Source organism: Cavia porcellus, unplaced genomic scaffold, assembly GCF_034190915.1.
Source record: "Cavia porcellus strain 051 isolate PalLab524CR breed Dunkin Hartley unplaced genomic scaffold, mCavPor4.1 scaffold_18, whole genome shotgun sequence".
Lineage (NCBI taxonomy): Eukaryota > Metazoa > Chordata > Mammalia > Rodentia > Caviidae > Cavia > Cavia porcellus.
The window spans coordinates 8,597,408-8,615,386 of record NW_026947501.1 but is presented as its reverse complement, the minus strand read 5'-3'; the positions used below and the strand labels follow the sequence as shown (position 1 = coordinate 8,615,386).

Genomic DNA, 17,979 nt, shown 5'->3' with positions numbered 1-17,979 from the left:
AGAGTTTGTGATTGTAGCTATTTTTTCAGAGTGTCAGCTTATCCATCTACTTATCTTTCTCATTATATGTATGATATACACAAATAAATCTTTATCCACTTTGCACCAAGTATTTATCCAGTTGGGCAATGCCCTTCATAGTGTCAGCCTACTTGTGGTCCATTAAAAGGTGCAAACTGGGCTGGGAATTTAACTTAGCAGCATACGTGCCTGCCTTGCAAGTCTATGGTCATGAGTTCAATCCCCTGCACCAATAAAAAAAAAAAGGTGCAAACCATGGCACCTTTCTCATATTTGGGTTACATCATCCTGCAAAGACATAGTGTGCCACAAACTGTTCAGATTCAAACTAAGAAACCTAAAACCTATCTGATTTTCACATTGTTCTTTGTCTTGGAAGCATCTTGTTTCTCCATTAATTTCTAGAGGCAGTTTAGCAGGCTGTATCAATCTGGGATGGAGGTTATTTTCTTTCAGGGATTGGAATATTTCACTCCAGGCTCTTCTTCACTTGATGGTTTGTGTGGAGAAGTCTGCCATTATTCTAATGGGCCTTCCTTTATAGGTTATCTGTTTCTTGTCTCTAACAGCTTTTTATATTCTGTTCTTATATTGAATTTCTGGGATCTTGATTACTATATGCCTGGGTGTAGCTCTGTTTTGGTTGTAGATGGCTGGAGTTCTGTATGCCTCATATATCAGAATATCATTTCCTTTTCCTATGTTTGGGAAGTTTTCCTTAATTATTTCTGTGAATAACTTTTGTAGTTCCTTTGGTTGTACCCCTGCTTCTTCATTCACATTCTTTATTCTCAAGTTATAGATCCTGTGGTAGTCTCCTAAGCCTTTGTATTGTTACTGCTTGTTTCCTTATTATTTTAAAAAAGTTTTTCCTTTCATAATCCCACATTGCAAAACTGTCCTCTAGTTTGGATAATTTATCCTTAGTTTCTTACAAGCTGATTTGCCATCTTTCCATAGAGTTTTTAATTTCCTGGTAATGTCTTTGAATCTGATTCATGTATTCTATAGTTTTTAAATATTCTTCATCAAATGGTTCTCTCCTTTGAGTTCCTTCCTTCTTCTGTCTGTGTCTGCTTGAGGGGTGCTTAGTATCTCTTTTATTAATGTTCTTATATCTTACTTTACTTGGCTAAATAACTCACTTTGAACTCATCTATGAGGTCCCGAAGATATTACTTTATGTCCACTGGTGCTGTGTCTGATATTGCATGGTTACTGTTCTCATTCTCCTTTGTATTTACCTGTCCTGGGTCAATGTTCTCAGGGTTGGGACCTGGGGACTTTTTGTTGTTGCTTCCTCTTCCCATCTTTTTGCTTCTTCCAGGAGGCCCCAGTTTCTTTCTTTGTTGGTTACAATTCTGAAATGGACTGGCTAGATGACCCTTCCCACTGTCATGTGCTAGTGAGTTGCAGTGACAGTGGATATTGGCCCCTCCCCTCCATTTCAGTCAAGCTGCTGTGGCCTGCACTATATTACTTTGCACTGCCTCCCCTCTGGGTCAGTGAAACTTCTGAGGCTTCACTGGGTTAGAGTGTGGTTAGTGTGCACTACCACTGTAGGGACTTGATTTCAGATAACCTGAAAGGTTAGAAGATGCAACCACAACTACAAAACAAATACAACCACCTTATCTTTGATAAAGGGGTCAAGCATGTTCACTGGAAGAACAACAGTCTCTTAATACATCGTGCTGGAAAAACTGGCTCTCCATAGGCCGAAAACTAAAACTAGACCCATGCCTATTACTGTGTACTTTATTAAAATCTAAATGGATCAAAGATCTGAATATTAAAACAGAAACAGTAAATCTGTTGGAAGACAAATTAGCTAAAAACCTTGAAGGCATAGTGATAGATAGCAAATTCATGAACAGGAATCAAATCACACAGGAAATACTTCCCAGAATCAATAACTGGGATCACATCTGATTAAAAAGTTTTTGCATGTTGAAAGAAACCTCCAGCATAGTGAAAAGAAAACCCACAAACTGGGGAAAATTTTAATGACCTCTCCCTCAGACAAAGGATTTCTGTCTAAAACATATAAAGAATTAAAAAAATCAGACCCCCGAAATTCAAAGACCCAATCTAAAAATGAGCATCTGAGATGAACGCACAGTTCTCAGATGAAGAAATACAAAGGGCAAATAAATACATGAAAAAATTTTCATCATCATTAGTCATTAGAGGAATGCAAATTTGAATAACACTGAGATTCCATCTCACTCCTGAAAGAATGGCCAGGATCAAGAAAATTACCAACAACAAACCCTGGAGAGGCTGTGGGGAAAAAGAAATGCTCCTGCACTGTTGGTGGGAGTGTAGAGTTGTGAAACCACTGTAGTGGTCAGTTTAGAGATTTCTCAAAAAGCTGATATTGGAAGTCCCATTTGACCAGCTATTGCACTTCTAGGCATATTCCCAGAAGAACTTAAAGAATCATACCACAGTGATATATTTTCACCCATATTTATAGCAGCACAATTTGTGATATCCAGATCTTGGAAACAACCTAAGAGTCCATCAACTGAGGAATGGATAAAAAAAAGTTGTGGTATTTTTATACAATGGAGTACTACTCAGCTATAAAGAATGATCACATTGAGATATTTATAAATAAGTGGTCACAACTTGAGACCATACTCATAAGTGAAATAAATCAAACTCCTATATATAAGTACTGTATAATCTCCTTAGTGTAAGAAATGTAAGAGTACATAGGATTTTATGGTAACCATGATTCTCCATTACACTGCTTTGAAGCCTTGTAATATTTTCATTCATTAGTTGGAATAATTTTATTCAGTTTTGTTTGCTTTTATTATGTTATTGTATGAACAGCTATTTTGAAGAAAGAAGCCATTATGGCAGCCATTGCATAATATTATCTTGATTTGAAGTCCTACCATGCTTTTGTTCTTCTCCTTCCATTAGTTCCATGAGGTTTTTTCTTATTGGATTTAATCTGTGTGATAGTATAAACAAATTTTTTTATGGAAAATGAGATAATACAATAGCCATTGTTCATTTGTTATTTGATTCTGAACGCCCTTTAATATTTTCATTCTCATGAGTGGTTTGATACTATTTTCTTATATTTGATACTACTGTATTTGAGGGTATGCTCAACTATTTAAAAGAAAGAGCCAATATGGTAGCTACCGTTAATATCCAGTTGTCTTGTGAAGTGCTGTGTTGCTTACATTGTCCTGTTTTCATCTCTTTGTTCTGTCCTCTTATGTCTTAATTGCTTTAAATAAAATAAAAAAAATTTAAAAAAGAAAAGTTACTGATTTTTTGATGGCACTTTTACATCCTAATACTTTAGTGAACTCATAATTATACAAGTCTTCTGGTATAGCCTTCTAAGCACAGGATTAGATTGTCTGCAGACAAGGAAAATTTGACCACTTTCTTATTTGCATCCACTTATTTCTCTTGTCTAGTTGCATTAGCTAAAATTTATAGCTGTATTGAGTAGAAGTGGTCAGAATGCACAATCTTGTCTTGTTCCTGATTCTAGAGAAAATATTTTCAGATTTTCCATACTCAGAAAGATGCTCGCTGTTGGCTTGTGCCTGAACTATATAGAAATAGGACATTTTATTCCCCAATTTCTTCAAGGATTTTATAATCAGATAAGTTGAGTTTTGTCTAAAATCTTTTTCTGCATCCATTGAGATAACTGTGATCTTTTATCACTGATTCTATTTATGTGATATAGTATGTTTGTGTATGTTGGGCTATCCTTGCATTTCTAGATTAAAAGCCATCTAATCATGGTATACGGTCTTTTGAATGTGTTGAATTTGGTTTGCTAGTATTTTATTAAGGATATTTGCATTTATGTTCATCTGGATTATCTTTTTTTGTTTGGTGTTAGGGTAATAGTTGCCTTTCAGAGTGACTCTGGGTGGATATTTTAACTTTTTTCACATAGAATAGGCTAAGGAGCATTACCATGAGGTTCTTAAAGGTATGGTACAATTTAGCCCTCTGAGCTTTTCTTTATTCAAAGAGTACTTCTGGTCCTGAGCTTTTCTTTATTCAAAGACTACTTATCACATCAGTCTAATTGGTTGCTATTGATTTGACTAGGATATTCATATCTTTTTGGTTGTTTTGGTGAATCATATTTATCTAGAAATTTAGTATTTGCTTCTAGATTCCCCAATTTATTAGAATATAGGTTTTCAAAATTGAGGTGTCTGTGATAACATCCCTTTTTCATTCCTAATTGAATTGATTTGCATATTCTCCTCTTTGGGGTACTTTGGTTATCTTTTTAGAAAACATTTTCTTTTCTTTACTGATTATATGTACTGTTCCTATCTCATTAATTTCAGCTCAGATTATTATTTCCTTGTGTTGATTTTTGTTTTGCGTTCTTCTTCATTACCTAAGACCTTTGGTTGTGTTATAGTTTAAAATTTGACTGATGAGTCCATCTCTCACACTGTACAAAATCAATTACAAATGTTCAAAGACACAGACATAAGACCTGAACCTGTGAAACTGTTATAATAAAACATAGGAGAAACACTTTGTCTATAGGCAAAGACTTTCTGAAGAAAGGACCATAACACAACAGGAAAAACCAAGAATCAACAAATGGAACCACATGGAATTACAAAATTTCTGTACAGCAAGGAAAACGGCTAACAGAGTGAAGCAGAAGCTTTACAATGGGAGAAAATCTTCCTCAGCTCCTCTTTGACAATGCATTCAGACCTGGGATATATTACAAATCTTAAAAGCTTAATGCCAATAAACCAAATACCCCAATCCAAAATGGGCCAACAAGCTGAGCAGATACTTATTAAAGTACAAATGGCTAAGAAGTATATGAAAAACCTATGCAACATATTTAGATATTAGGAAGTCTAAGGCAGAATGACTTGGAGTGCCCCCAACCCCATCAGTGCAGCTGTCCATAAAAAACACAAAAAGGCACCAAATGCTGATGAGCATGTAAACTAGTATATTGCCCCTGGAAATCAGAGTGAACATTCCTTAAACTAAACAGGAGCTCCTACTGGATTCAACTATATCACTGCTGGGTATGTACCAGAAAGACTGAAGTCAGTACATCATAGGGGAGAAGAGAACATGGCGGACAGACAACAGCAACTACCAGAGGCTCTCTGAAAGATTCGGCTCAGAGGCCAGAAACGATGCGGACTAGGGAGACACGAATCAGCAGCGATATGCTCTGCTGACTCAGGAACGAACTCGGCTGAGAGAATCCAATTTGGAATGCAGTCCTGGCACTAAAATAGGAACAGAAAAATCTCGGTGTAGAGGCTCGACCTCGCGCCATTGGAAACCGCGATCTGGGTTTCCCGACGTCCGGCGACTGGCTGCCTCCACAGTGGCTCGGCAAGGAGAGACGCGCCGAGCTCTAGGAGCGCCGAGCTCTGGGAACGGGAGAACGGAGTCGAAAAAAAAGGACGGACAGAGGCGTACACGAAAACTGACTGCTGGCGAGGTGAGTGAGAATCTGACCCCCCACCACAGTTCGACTCTAGCGGAAGTCTCTCTGGGCGCCATTCCCCTCTCGGACGGGATTGGAGAAAAGTGCCTGGCCTGAGTGACGCTGCTGGCGGACTCTCTAGGCTAGTCTAGCCTAACCCAGATCCCAGAGCCGGATGATGGCCCGGAGGAGCGACTGACTTCCGCGTAGGTTGCCTCCTCCGACTCCCTGGTGCGCAGCGGTGGGCGGGAACAACTAGCCAGCGCAATTTGATCAGGCTGTGGCTGACAGGCAGGGAAGCCGGGCCTCCTTTGTAAGATTGCATTTTATAAGGAACAAAAAATATGGGGAAGGGAAGCAACAAAAAAGGCTCCTCGGCCCCCAATCCTGAGAAACAGGCAATAATGGACACCGCACCAACATACATTAAACACCATATTGAGAGCCTCATAGACCAATTCAGGAATGAAGTTATCAATGATCTGAAGCTAGAAGTATGCAGAATAGTTAGAGAAATGCTAAACACCACCCAGGAAAAAACAGATGGTGGAATGGAAGAACAGAAAAAGAGGGGAGAATTGCTTGATGGAGAAAACAGAGAAAGCATTGAGTATGTGAAGCAGGTTCAAAGGGACTATCAAGAAATTAAGAAGTCTATACAAGACTGGAATAACAGCTTGAAAGAAACTAAGGACAGACTATCTGAACTGGAGGGCAGACTTGAAATATGGGAGAATGAAAGGAAAAACTTCTTAAAAATAGCAAAGAAACAAACAGCAATAATACAAAGACAAGAAGATGATAAGAGGAGCCACAACGTAAGGATTAAGAACATAAAAGAAGAAATAGGGACACAAACAAGTGAATTACAAAAGCTACTCACAGAAATAATCCAGGAGAATTTTCCTAATTTAGCAAAAGGTAAAGATACTCAGATGTATGAGGCATACAGGACCCCAGCTACCTACAACCCTAACAGAGAAACACCCAGGCATATAATAATAAAAATCCCAGAAATTCAATACAAGAACAGAATATTAAAGGCTGTAAGAGACAAGAAACAGATCACTTACAAAGGAACACCCATCAGAATTACAGCAGATTTCTCTTCACAAACCATCAAATCACGAAGAGCATGGGGGGAAATAATTCAAGCTTTGAAGGATAATAATCTCCAGCCAAGATTGAGATATCCTGCACAACTGTCCCTGGAAATTGATGGAAAAACGAGGTGCTTCCAGGATAAAGAGGAACTGGGGGAATTTGCAACCACCAATTCAACTCTACAGAAAGTATTGCAGGATATTCTAAAAAAAGAAAAATACAAAGAACCCAGAAATAGTGGCAGGGAGGCCACAACGTATGGAGCAGAGAACAAAATGAAGAAGACAAACTGACAGCTACTGACAGAAAAAGAGCTCAACAGAAATGAGACAGAGAAGATTGGATGATAGGAACAGCTATTTTTGAGAAAATGACATCTTAATAGGTAATGCTGATTTAGTACCATCTTGTTTTGAAGTCTCATCTAGCTTTTGTTCTTCTGTCTCCAATGGTCTAACCAGGTTGTATCTTATTGGTTTTTGTTTTGTACGTTAGTATAAGCAAAAACCTTTTAAAGACAAGGAGATTATACAGAGACCATTGTTCATTTTCTGTTAGTCAATTCCAAATACTCTATAATGCTGTCATTCTCTTAAATGGTTTTACATTGTTTTGATATACTTAATGCTACGGTATATGAAGTTGTACTCAAGGACTTCAGGGAGGGAGTCAATATGGTAACTATTTTTAAGTCGGAAATATCTGGTGGTGAAACACTATTCTGCTTAAAAGGTTATGTTTTGATCTGCCCTGTTTCGCTGTTATGCCCTTTTTTTTTCTTTTTCTCAATCTCCACTCCATTATATACTTTTTTATTGTTATCCATTTAATTAAAGGGAAAAATATAGCAGGATATAATATAGTAACCCACTTTGACTTTCTATTATCTCGATTTGAAGCCCTGTATTACTCTCACCATCTTGTTTTTGACTGAGGTTCCTCTATTCTGTTTTGCTGGATAGTATCAGGTTCGAAAGTTTAGGCATCAGCTGAGAAGATAATGAGATACATTATAACGCCCATTCTCGTTGACTTCTATCAACTTTTGAAGACCTACAATATCTCCAATGTTTTGGTTTTGTCGGTTTTATCCTTTACGGTTTTGTTCAATAGTATTACAACTAATGATATAGGCAATTCTATTAGAAATAGCGGGAGGCATTAGGGTAATCATTGTTGATCACCTTGTATTATATTTTTATATTATCTATTATATCCACCCTTTTGACTTGACCGACTCTGTTCTGTTATGTCACATTTGGTTTTACTCTCTTCCAAAAAAGCAATAAGAACAGTGGGAGCAATGAAACCCAAAATGTGTAATAGTCACTGTACAAAAGAGAGGAAAAGAAAATGCTCTAAACTATATAACTGCATGTTTATTTAAATGTATAAGACAGAAAATGATATCACAGAGTTCTATTGGATCATTGAACAGAACTGTTTGCAGTATCATTGTTGGAATGTCCACTCTACAAACTTTGATTCTGTGACTTGAACAATTATTTCTAAGATGGCAATATGTAATCTATTAACTAGTGATTTCCTACTGCGCATTTTTTTTTCTTCTGTAAATCGGTAAAACTTGTACCCTTCACTGTTTTTTTTTTTCTTTCTTTTCTTTTCTCGTTAAATAAAAAAAAAAAAAAAAAAAAAATAAAGTACATCATAGGGAACCTGGCAGCCCCATATGTTTGTTACAGAACAATTTACAATAAGTGCCCAAGATAGAACCTTCCTAGAAGCACTTGAACAGATACAGAAAATGTGTACATACATAATGGAGTATTATTCAGCCATAAAAAAGTGACATTTTCCTAAAGGAAATGAATGGGTCCACAGTCTATCATGCTGTGCAAAACAAACTATCCTCAGACAGATACTGCATGCTCCCTCTAACTTGTGTACTCTAAGAAGGGTGACATGAAAGCATAAAGGAGACAGGAGGAAGGGAGAAAGCAGGGCGGAAACGAGTGAGGGAGAGTAGTGGTGAAACTCCCAGTGTTTTGTAACATTAATAGACACTGGTAATAAAAGGAAAACTAACAATAATCATCATATTAAGCACAAAAGAGTGAAATTCTGTCATCTGCAAAAACATGAAAACATTAGAAATCATTGCCCAAAAAAGTAATAAGAACTAAGGAATAATAAAATCCAAAATGTGTAATTTTTGTTGTAAAAAAGAGAGGGGGAAAAAAAAGAGCTCTAACGGACATAACAGCAAGTGTGTTTGGGGGTGTTAAATGGCTGACTATATTAATGTTTTTGGATCATTGAACGCAGCTGTTTGCAGTCTCTCTGTTTGAATGTCCACTTTGTATTCTTTGATACTGTGATTTGAGCAACTATTTCCAAGATGATAATATGTAATCTATTAACAGGTGATTTCTTACTGTTATGTTTTTTTTTTTTTGTAGTTCTGTATTACGTGTACCCTTACACTGCTTTGTTTTGTTTTGTGTTTTTCTCTTTTTCCTCTTAAATAAAATTTAAAAAAAAGAAATCATTGTGTCAAGCAAAATCAGCCCAGCACATACAGAGCTAGAAAGTGTTTTCTGTTACCTACTTTCTGCCTCTAGGACATCAGGAAAGCAGACAGATGACCAGGAGAGAGGAGGAGAGAACAAGGAGAAAGGGGAGCATAGGTGAGCTTACAGGGTGGAGATGATCGCCATAGGCTCCAGGCACATCCACATGCGCCAAAACCTGACGCACTCAGTTACTACTCACTAATGCAAACACTGAGTTGCTGAAAAGGACATTCCTCTGCTAGGCATTTAGTGACCCAACTACTACATCTCACCAGATTTGAAACAACTGCCACTAATGAGCATGGTGCTCCCTCAGGAAGGGAGGAAGTCACACTCTTTCCTATCCCGTTACCACATTCGCCACCTTACCCTGGATCTACAGTGATACATCTCTGCTCTGTTTGCAGGCAGAGGAAAATCACCAAGAATGAAGATAGCCATGAAAGGTGGCCTAAGAGGTCTACCTCTGTCACTCTTTATAAATGTGACTTGGGCATGTTGGGAGAAAGCTGGAAGAAAAGAGGACAATCATAAACAAAACCCTGTTATTCACAGCTGTGGGCAGAGAAAGCAGACCTGTGGGCCTAGAGAAGGTCTGGAAAGCTTTCTTGTGAAGAGCTGATGATGAGTGGAGTTCTTGGGTGGCTGGAATTTTGTCACAATAGGCTTTCTTCTAAAAGGCTAGCAGTGTTTTGAGATCTGCTCCAATTGCACAGCTTCTGGTGACTGTTTGGGAACTGATGATTCTGTGCATGGAAGCTTCCTCTGGGCTGGCTACTCTTTTCTCTTCCACTTTTGCAAATTTGACTAGAAAGAGACAGAGTAATTTGAAAGCTTCTTCCTACTGAAAGCTCACCTTATTTCAAGTTGTAATTTCTGTGCTCCTGGGACATTTAGCTAATCAGAGAGGTAATGTACTGATTTTTATCCCAAAGCTTTTCCTCTCACACCTGTGTCCACACCAACTCCCTCTGTTCTCTCACCTATGGGCAACGATGCTGGTTATGCTCTGAAGTCATCATCAGAAGCCCCGCCCATAGAGCAGACAACAGCATTGAGTGCTGCAGAGGGAAGAAAATCCATCACACACCCCAGGGATGGGAAGGCATGCACACAGCTTGCAGAACCAGCAGGGGCCCGGGTCCTGTCTGACCAGGCACTGCCCAGACTAGTCAGCTATTGCCATTCTCCATGGGGTCACTGGTGCCAAGCATGCAAACTTTTCAGAGGAGATATTCTGGTTTTAATCTACTATCCTCACACTTTGAGTTTTCACAACAAATGCAAAAAGCACAACAGAGGGGGCCAGCTTTTTGTCTCTGAAGTAGAAAAGTTCACAGAAAATATTTTCCACTTGTGAAATGCATTGGAAAAAAAACAGCAAAAGAACCTCTGAGAAACAGGAAGGTGCAATTTGATATGCTTTTATGAAAAGCTCTTAGCATCTGCAGATACCTGCAAAAGGCTTGGCCAGAAAACAGGAGCACACTGAGGAGCAGCAGGTAGAGGCAGCTGACTGAGATGGTGTGATCTATGGATCAGCCACATTCCCACCTCCTCGCTGCTCCTCATACTCCCTGATCTTCATCAACAGGCTCCTTTTGACCTGGTCACAGATCTTTTTGAGAGTGTCCAAGTTGTCCTGCCCAAGCATGGCCTTTTTCTCCATCTCTATGAAGATCTCCAGCATGTTCTAGGGAAGGAGAAGTAGGAGAAACCTTGACTGGGCAACATTCACTCTCAGAAATGTGTTCAATTCCCCTCCCCCAAAAAAGGCCCATCTCACTGCCCAAGAGACCCTGCCTGGATCATCACATTCCTGGGGCAGAGGGAAGTAGAGGCAGTTGTATGCTTCCTGGCCACAAAGAAAAGGCTAGACAAGCCACATTTGGAGTCTCTGGTTTGCTCCCCATATTATAGACAGCTAAGTTAGTAGAAGTATTATAGGCAGCAGACAGGGCTGGGTGACACAGAAGAGCTGTGGTTCTGCGCACATCACTGAAGGCCAGGCTTGAAGCAAAAGACCTGCTAACCCAAGTATTTCTTTAGGAATGAACCACAGTGACTGAGGCTCTGAGAAGGCAGCAGTCACCTTGGCTGGGGTAAGCAACTATATTTGTAATATTATTGACTGATCATAGTTCTGTTCCCCCCTTCAGCCTGCCTCATCTCTTGGCTTTGCTCTGTAAACACACTTGAGAAGCAGGGCACTTTCTGTTCATCTCAGACAAATGCATTCTTTCTTTCTCAATGAATTCTTCCTATTCTTAACCCTCTGTCATTCCCAGAGAATTTATTCCTTGATGTCAGAGAATACGAACTCAGTGTTTCAGACATCTATCAAGTTGGGAGTTTCAGTCCCACGTTACCTAGGCCCAGCTCTCAAGACTTTATATGGACACGTTGCAGATGATCCAGTTTGAGTGTGCAGCGAAATCACTGTGGAAATGCCCCAAGATGGCCCTACACCCCAGCACAGCCTCTGACACCCAAGCCTCCTCCAGACCTGAATCCACCCATACATGTACACACACTGCTACAGAGACATACAGAGGCAGAAGCATGCTGGGCACCACAGGTTACAAAGTGACACAGAGGTGTTCAAGGTTCTCATTGTCTGCCTGGTGTGCTGGGTCTGGAAACTGCACGTCCTCTGGTCAGTGAGGCTCACAGAAGGGGCTAGAGTCTGCTGAGGGCAGTACAGGGAGACTAGCACAGGCGTGGGGACAGATCTAAACTCGGTTCCTTCAGGATGTTGCTTGCTCATTCAACTACTACTTCTAGGCTGTTCCTGGAAAAGGACCCTCCTCCTCCTGCCCCTGAACAGGATAAATGTGGCTAGCTGGGGATTTGGCGTCTCCGTTCCCAAGAACACTGATTGTCTTATAGTCCTATATTCTCACAATTCTTGTCCCTTTTTTTTTCTTTCCCACAATACACTGTAATTTTGAGTTGGAGACTTGGGACACATTGCAGGGGTCCCTGATAACTGGCACTGTAAAAAGGGTCTCCAATAGCTAGGCACGCTGCACATGCAGTGTATACCATGCATACATATAAGACACATAAAGCCAACATAAAGCACAGAGATGGACACACATACCACACACAACAGAAATACACACAAAGCCATATACCACATGCATGTGGAGTTGTCTCCAGCACTTCAGAGGGAGACTCTCAGGCTACCACCCTTCCTCAGCCAAGTCCCACACAGCTGAGCTGCACACCACCTGCTCCTACTGCTTCTCACTCCACCCTCACAAGGGCCTAGACTGCAACTCTGCCCCTCATTGGCCTCAGGAACTCTGGGTGGAGGCCCTTTAGGACTCAGTCTCAAGAGAGATGGGGTCTCACCATGTCATCCAGCTTAAACTTGGAAAGGTTGGTAGACAGGAGAAATCTAAAAGACTTCAAGTCGTAATTGTTTATATCTTCTGCGAGCCGAAGGAGCATGACCCTGTGGGGAGGAAGAGACACTCTTGAATGCTGACTGCCTGCAATCTGTCACCCACTCGAGCACAGCGGTGCTGACCTGGGTCTCTCATCTCCACTGAGCCAGTCAGACATGCCCAAGCTGTAGCTCTTATGAGTTTGGTGCTATAATTTCGGGGTGCATGTCTCAAGGTATGGTGATGCCTCTTAACTCTCTTGAGAAGATACCTTTAATAGTAAAAGCTGGGTCATATGGGATTTCCAGCTTCAGTTTCTTGACTTTCATGCTGATTTACACAGTGATGTGTTAGTTGACATTTCCCTCCATAGTGCTGAAGGGGCTCATTCTCCCCACAGCCTCTCCTGGGCTGACCCTTGATTTTCCAAACCATGATATGAGTGCAGTGTATGGACCCTGCACCCCTGGAGACTCTGCCCTGCTCCAGAGGGTGCGACGATGCTAGGAGAGCCATTTGTTGTGCCTGACTCATGCAAGAATGGAGTCTTCACAGGACCAAGCATGAAGGCTAAGATGAGAGCCCACAGTCCCACTCTCCTAGTTCTGGAGTATTATACTTCAAAAGGTCCTTCCTGCTGCAAGGATCCAGGCCTGGCCCAAGTCTAGATTCATGATGTATTGTGGAAAAGTCCCTGCAGATAAAATTTCAGTAAGTAACACTAAGTTAATCTGGGCACAGGCCAGAGCCAGGGCCACACAGGTAGAGAGAATCATAGAGACACAGAAGGGAGGCCGGGACTTCAGGGATGCACCTGGAGCAGCAAGGACTGCAGCCAGGAGGGAGCCTCCTCGAAGGTATTGCCGGCATCTGCATGTCTGAATTTGAGCCCCAGAACTGTGGGAGAATATACTTCCTGCACCTTTTCAAACATGTGGCACTTTGTCACAGAAGCCTAAGGAAACCAGTGCCCCAGAAATCTTGTCACAGGAGTCCACACAGGGTGAGGCCATGCCAGAGACACCAGCAGGGGGCGTAAAAGGACAATGACTGTCTACCCTGGGGTGAGACCACCATGGCACTTGCCACAGTGAGCAAGACATGCCCAAGGCTGAAGCTGAGGAGGAGAGCTCCTGAAAGTGAACACTAAAAACTACAGCAAAAGAGTCTGAAACTGAAACATGAAAGAGGGAAGGTGACAGGCTTTTCAGGGACCATAAAGCTGTCACTATCAGTGGCCTGTATCTCAGTCCACAGATGCCACAGAGCCCATGGAGCACACACAGCCAGGGAAAGGCTGAGCTCTGTAGCCTGTGGCTAGAGGCGGCCTATGTCCACAGGCAGCTGAGATGGCCTTGAAGTTGTCACCTCTGCAGACAGCAGAATCTGAGGCTCTAAGTGTGGACTCAGAATCCTGTGGATTCCACTGCACTGGCACTCTGGTGGGAGACAGAAACCCTCAAACACAGGTAAGCAGGGCCATCAGGAGGCATGGACACCAAAGAGGGTGCAGGACAGAGGGAAGGAATGAGAACATCTAGAGAAACTTTTAATTTTGACAAACTGGTAAGTAAGGTTTCACTTGGAATAATTAATTTTACCTCATGATTCTAGCATCTTTGCTCTGGATTACACAGAAGACCCCTCTGTTTCTAGACTCAGCCCACACACAGTGCTGCCCAACAGGCCCCAAGCTGTCTCATTGCCCTGAGGCTCTGGTCCTGCAAGGACTGGCTCTCACCTGTAGGCCGAGATCTGGGCCTTGCCAGAGGTCCGGAGCTCAGCCTCCATCTCCTCCTTGCTGGTGTTCATGTAGGTGCCCAGCAGGTCCAGCCTGTTGATCTGGAAGAGCAGCTCCTTCAGGAAGGACAGGTCACCTTCCACCAGTACATTCTTTTCCTGGAGTCTCTGGAACAGCATGTGGGCATTCAAGATGGGCTCCTGATTCTGCTGTGGGATGTGGTCATGGCTCAGGAACTTGAGGGCATCGAGCTCTTCGCTGTTCAGTTGCTCCCCAATCTTGGAAAGAAGGGTGCTGAAATTGAAATCCATGCCTCTCGGAGGGACCAGTGCGGTGCTATGACCTAGGCCAAAATGCAGAGCTGTGTTCAGGTGAGGAAGAAGAGTGCTGCCCACCAGCTTGGACTTTATTGAGTGGGGCTGTGTCTGCCACATGCTGTGGGTATAGGAGGAAGACAGGCAAGGAAACAGAGCAGCAGGCTGTTGAGGGAGGCAGACCCAAGGCTGCCATGAGAAGTGGCACCAGGCACAGAGGACTTCCTGGAGACAAGAGACCCGGGCAGACAAGACAGTGGTCAAATGGAAAATTTTCAAAAGATGGAGGTGAGGCCAGGTGTGGTGGTACAAGCCTGTAATCCCAGAACTTGGGGGGCTGAAGCAGGAGGATCATCATGAGTTCAAGGCCGGTCTGTGCTGCGTAGTAAGTTCACAGTCAGCCTGAACTGCATAGCAAGAACCTGTCTCAAAAAAAAGTGTTATTTTCTAAAAACTCCAAACACTGGGAAAACATTAATTTTTCCCTTTCAAAAATACCTTTCCTTGGCCAGGGATTTAGAGCAGTGGCATAAGTGCCTGTCTGGAAGTTAGAGGTCACGAGTTTGAGCCCTAGCACAAACAAAACATAAAATAAAACATAAAAAGAAGAAAAAGAATGAAAAGTTTTCTCCTCTGTTACAGCAGCATTTATTTTTGTGTGACAATTGAAAATACAGTAAACTAGAAAACGCACACAGTTAATTATTACCACACACACACACACACACACACACACACACACACACACACCTACCAGTCCTGATACCTAACCAGAATTCGGCCACATAGACCAATGTACACGCACTGATGGGACTTTCCACTTTATGCTGATAGTGAAACTTGGCCTGCACCCTTAAACATTGTTCTGGGGAACATCTTAGCTTTACTTGATTTATGATTGTAAATATACCAATGCTTATCGAGGTAAATCTTCTATGAATTTACAGTTAAAAATAATTATGACAGTGAAAGACTTTCTCATATACCTTACACATATCCCCAGTTAATTCCTTAAAGACAATTGTTAGGATTTGGATCATGAGGCAAAACATTCTCTTGCTTTTATTCTGAGTCTATGGCAATGTTTAGACAACAGCTTTGACTATGCCTCTCATTATCGGCACAAAGTCTGCAGGACCTAGACTTTCCATGGCAAAACAATGGATTGCTCTGAAAGTTGGCATTGTAAATACACAGCCAGCACCTAACAGCACATATTCAAAGTACAAGGACAAAAGCTGCATGCAAGGGAACGACTGGTCCACTTGCACCTGCAGTGAATGATACACAGCAGAGCCTCAGAAGAGAACTGTGCACAGCACTGAGTGACCAGCACAGCTGAGGAGGAGTAGTCACTGCTCCTCCCCAGACTCCCTCAGAGGAGAATGACATCCCATGTAACAAGTGGCCAGCGACTTGATTGCACAAAGGTGAGACAAACAGCTTGTCACAGAACAAAAACCACACCACCTATGTTAGGAAATGTGCAGAACAGTATACAGACTACCAGAAACTTCCAGTGCATGGCACAGCAGTCTTGATGCCATCCCTGGTGTGGGGTGAGAAGGGAGAAGCCCCGACCCTCCTCTCCCCCACTCAGCCTGCCTCTCAGAGGAAAGTGCTGACACATGGTGGCAGGGAGCAGGCTCAAGGATGCCTGTGCTGCACAGGTGCAGAGGCTAGTGGGAGGAGAGAACAGGAGGGATGCCATCCTCTGAGTTCTTACTGGGGCCAGCATACTTAAGAACAAAAGAGGACTGGAAACTTGTCTTCCCACAAATATCAAACTATCACACATTCCTCAGAAAACAGCCCAAAGGGAAGGGAAGGTAGGAGAGTGTGAGCTTTCTACCTCCAAGGTCATATTGCTTTAGGAGATTTAACACCCACACCCACACACTCATGCACACACACACACACACACATACACACACACACACACACACACACACGCTTCTTTCCAAGCACTAGCCTACCCCTCAACACAGCAAGGTGACACAATACAGAGATGGCCCTCCTGCCTTTGAACCCTTGGTTCAGCAGCCAAACAAATATAAGAGACCAAAGAATTCACTTTAAAACAATCCATTACAGTCTGCTCACTCCATTGTCCTGATGACTGTATTTCACACAAAGCACTTCCTGCCTTAATGACATCTTCTCACCTAGAACTAATTCACTTAATACTAATGCAAGACCCTATAATCAACATCTCGGCTAGCTGCTCCCTCAGCACAGCCACCTTACTTCCCATCACTGATGAGACCCCTGGCCGCATTTATATGTGGTCATACAAATGAGTGCTCCTCCCTTCCCTCTCGTTACCAGTATTCCTGTGCCTACAGCTTCTGATACTCAGATCACAGATGACAACACAAAGAACACAAGCACTCAAAAGACATCAAAGTGTCTATAATCAATGTATCTAAAGCAATGCAAACAAGCCTACTACCACCCAAAACATCTTCACAAAAGCCAAAACTAATCACTGCCAGAGACACAGCTCAGTGGGCAAAGCACCTGCCTGGCAAAAGGGAGGTCATGAGTTCAACCTCCCAGTACAAAAAAATAAACAATAAAAAGAGAAGAAAAAGAAGATCCTGCAGAAGCACAGCACAAAGCCTTGCTGCGGGCTCTTTCCTTTCCTTCAGGTCCAAGTTGAGGCTATTGGCTGCAAACTCTTAAAGGAACTCAAAACTGAATGAACCAGATTCCAACTTGAGAATGTCTCAGGGGACAGGATTTTTCCTGTGCTTTGTGCCTTTTTAAGATTCTTTTCAGCTCCCGCCCAGTTAGCAATATCTATAGGGCTTGTCTGAGCAAAACATGGATTGTATTTAGGTACTTCTTTCAACATCTTTGCTAGGTCTTTCTGTGGCATTTAGATAGGCTTTGGAGCAGCAATATGTGCATCTCTGCTCCTTGGCTGAGAATTTTTACTCCATGTTTACTCCTAGATAAAATGGCTTCTTCACTGCACAGACTCACCCTTGTTTTCCCTGTCCTCTCCAGGGGTCCCTGGTGAAGTTTCCATCTTGGGAAGGCCTTCCTCCTACCCAGCCTTTCCACTCCAGGCAGACACACTCGTTTAGGCTAAAATTCCAATTAGCTCAAGTTTATGACTCCGGGAGATTGTAAAATCCACTGCAGAGCTCGCGAGTCTTTAGGTGACCTATATATATTTCGTATTCAAACAAGGAAAAAGTTAGAGTGGAAAACGCAGGACACCTGAGCAGGACCTAAGGCGTGCTTCAAGGAACCCTAGAATTAATAGGTTATGTTAATTAAAGAGAACTAGCCTAGGAGAGTCTCCAGGTGACTTTCATACAGGATTGAAATACCCACAGCTACAGTCTCTATCTTATTAATTGGGGTTGGAGCCAGGTGTCCTCAGCTG

General features: G+C 42.1%; 1 protein-coding gene across 1 annotated transcript; it reads right to left on the bottom strand.

The window, feature by feature from the left end:
* Window positions 1-8,389: 8,389 nt before the first annotated feature.
* LOC134471257 (caspase-8-like) lies at window positions 8,390-17,801 on the bottom strand. Its single transcript, XM_063229336.1, has 4 exons — window positions 17,571-17,801; window positions 14,269-14,611; window positions 12,493-12,595; window positions 8,390-10,828 (listed from the first exon to the last, which is right to left on the bottom strand). Exons 1-4 carry the CDS (start codon window positions 17,614-17,616, stop codon window positions 10,667-10,669), a joined length of 654 nt encoding a protein of 217 aa, XP_063085406.1. The 5' UTR covers window positions 17,617-17,801; the 3' UTR covers window positions 8,390-10,666.
* Between the last annotated feature and the right edge of the window lie 178 nt (window positions 17,802-17,979).

Excerpts from the sequence above, each read along its gene's own strand:
- LOC134471257 (XM_063229336.1), bottom strand. The coding sequence starts at position 17,616 with ATGGAAACTTCACCAGGGACCCCTGGAGAGGACAGGGAAAACAAGG. Across the intron at positions 14,612-17,570 it reads AGAGGACAGGGAAAACAAGG|GTCATAGCACCGCACTGGTC; the intron begins GTGAGTCTGTGC and ends ATTTTGGCCTAG. Across the intron at positions 10,829-12,492 it reads AGTTTAAGCTGGATGACATG|AACATGCTGGAGATCTTCAT; the intron begins GTGAGACCCCAT and ends CTCCTTCCCTAG.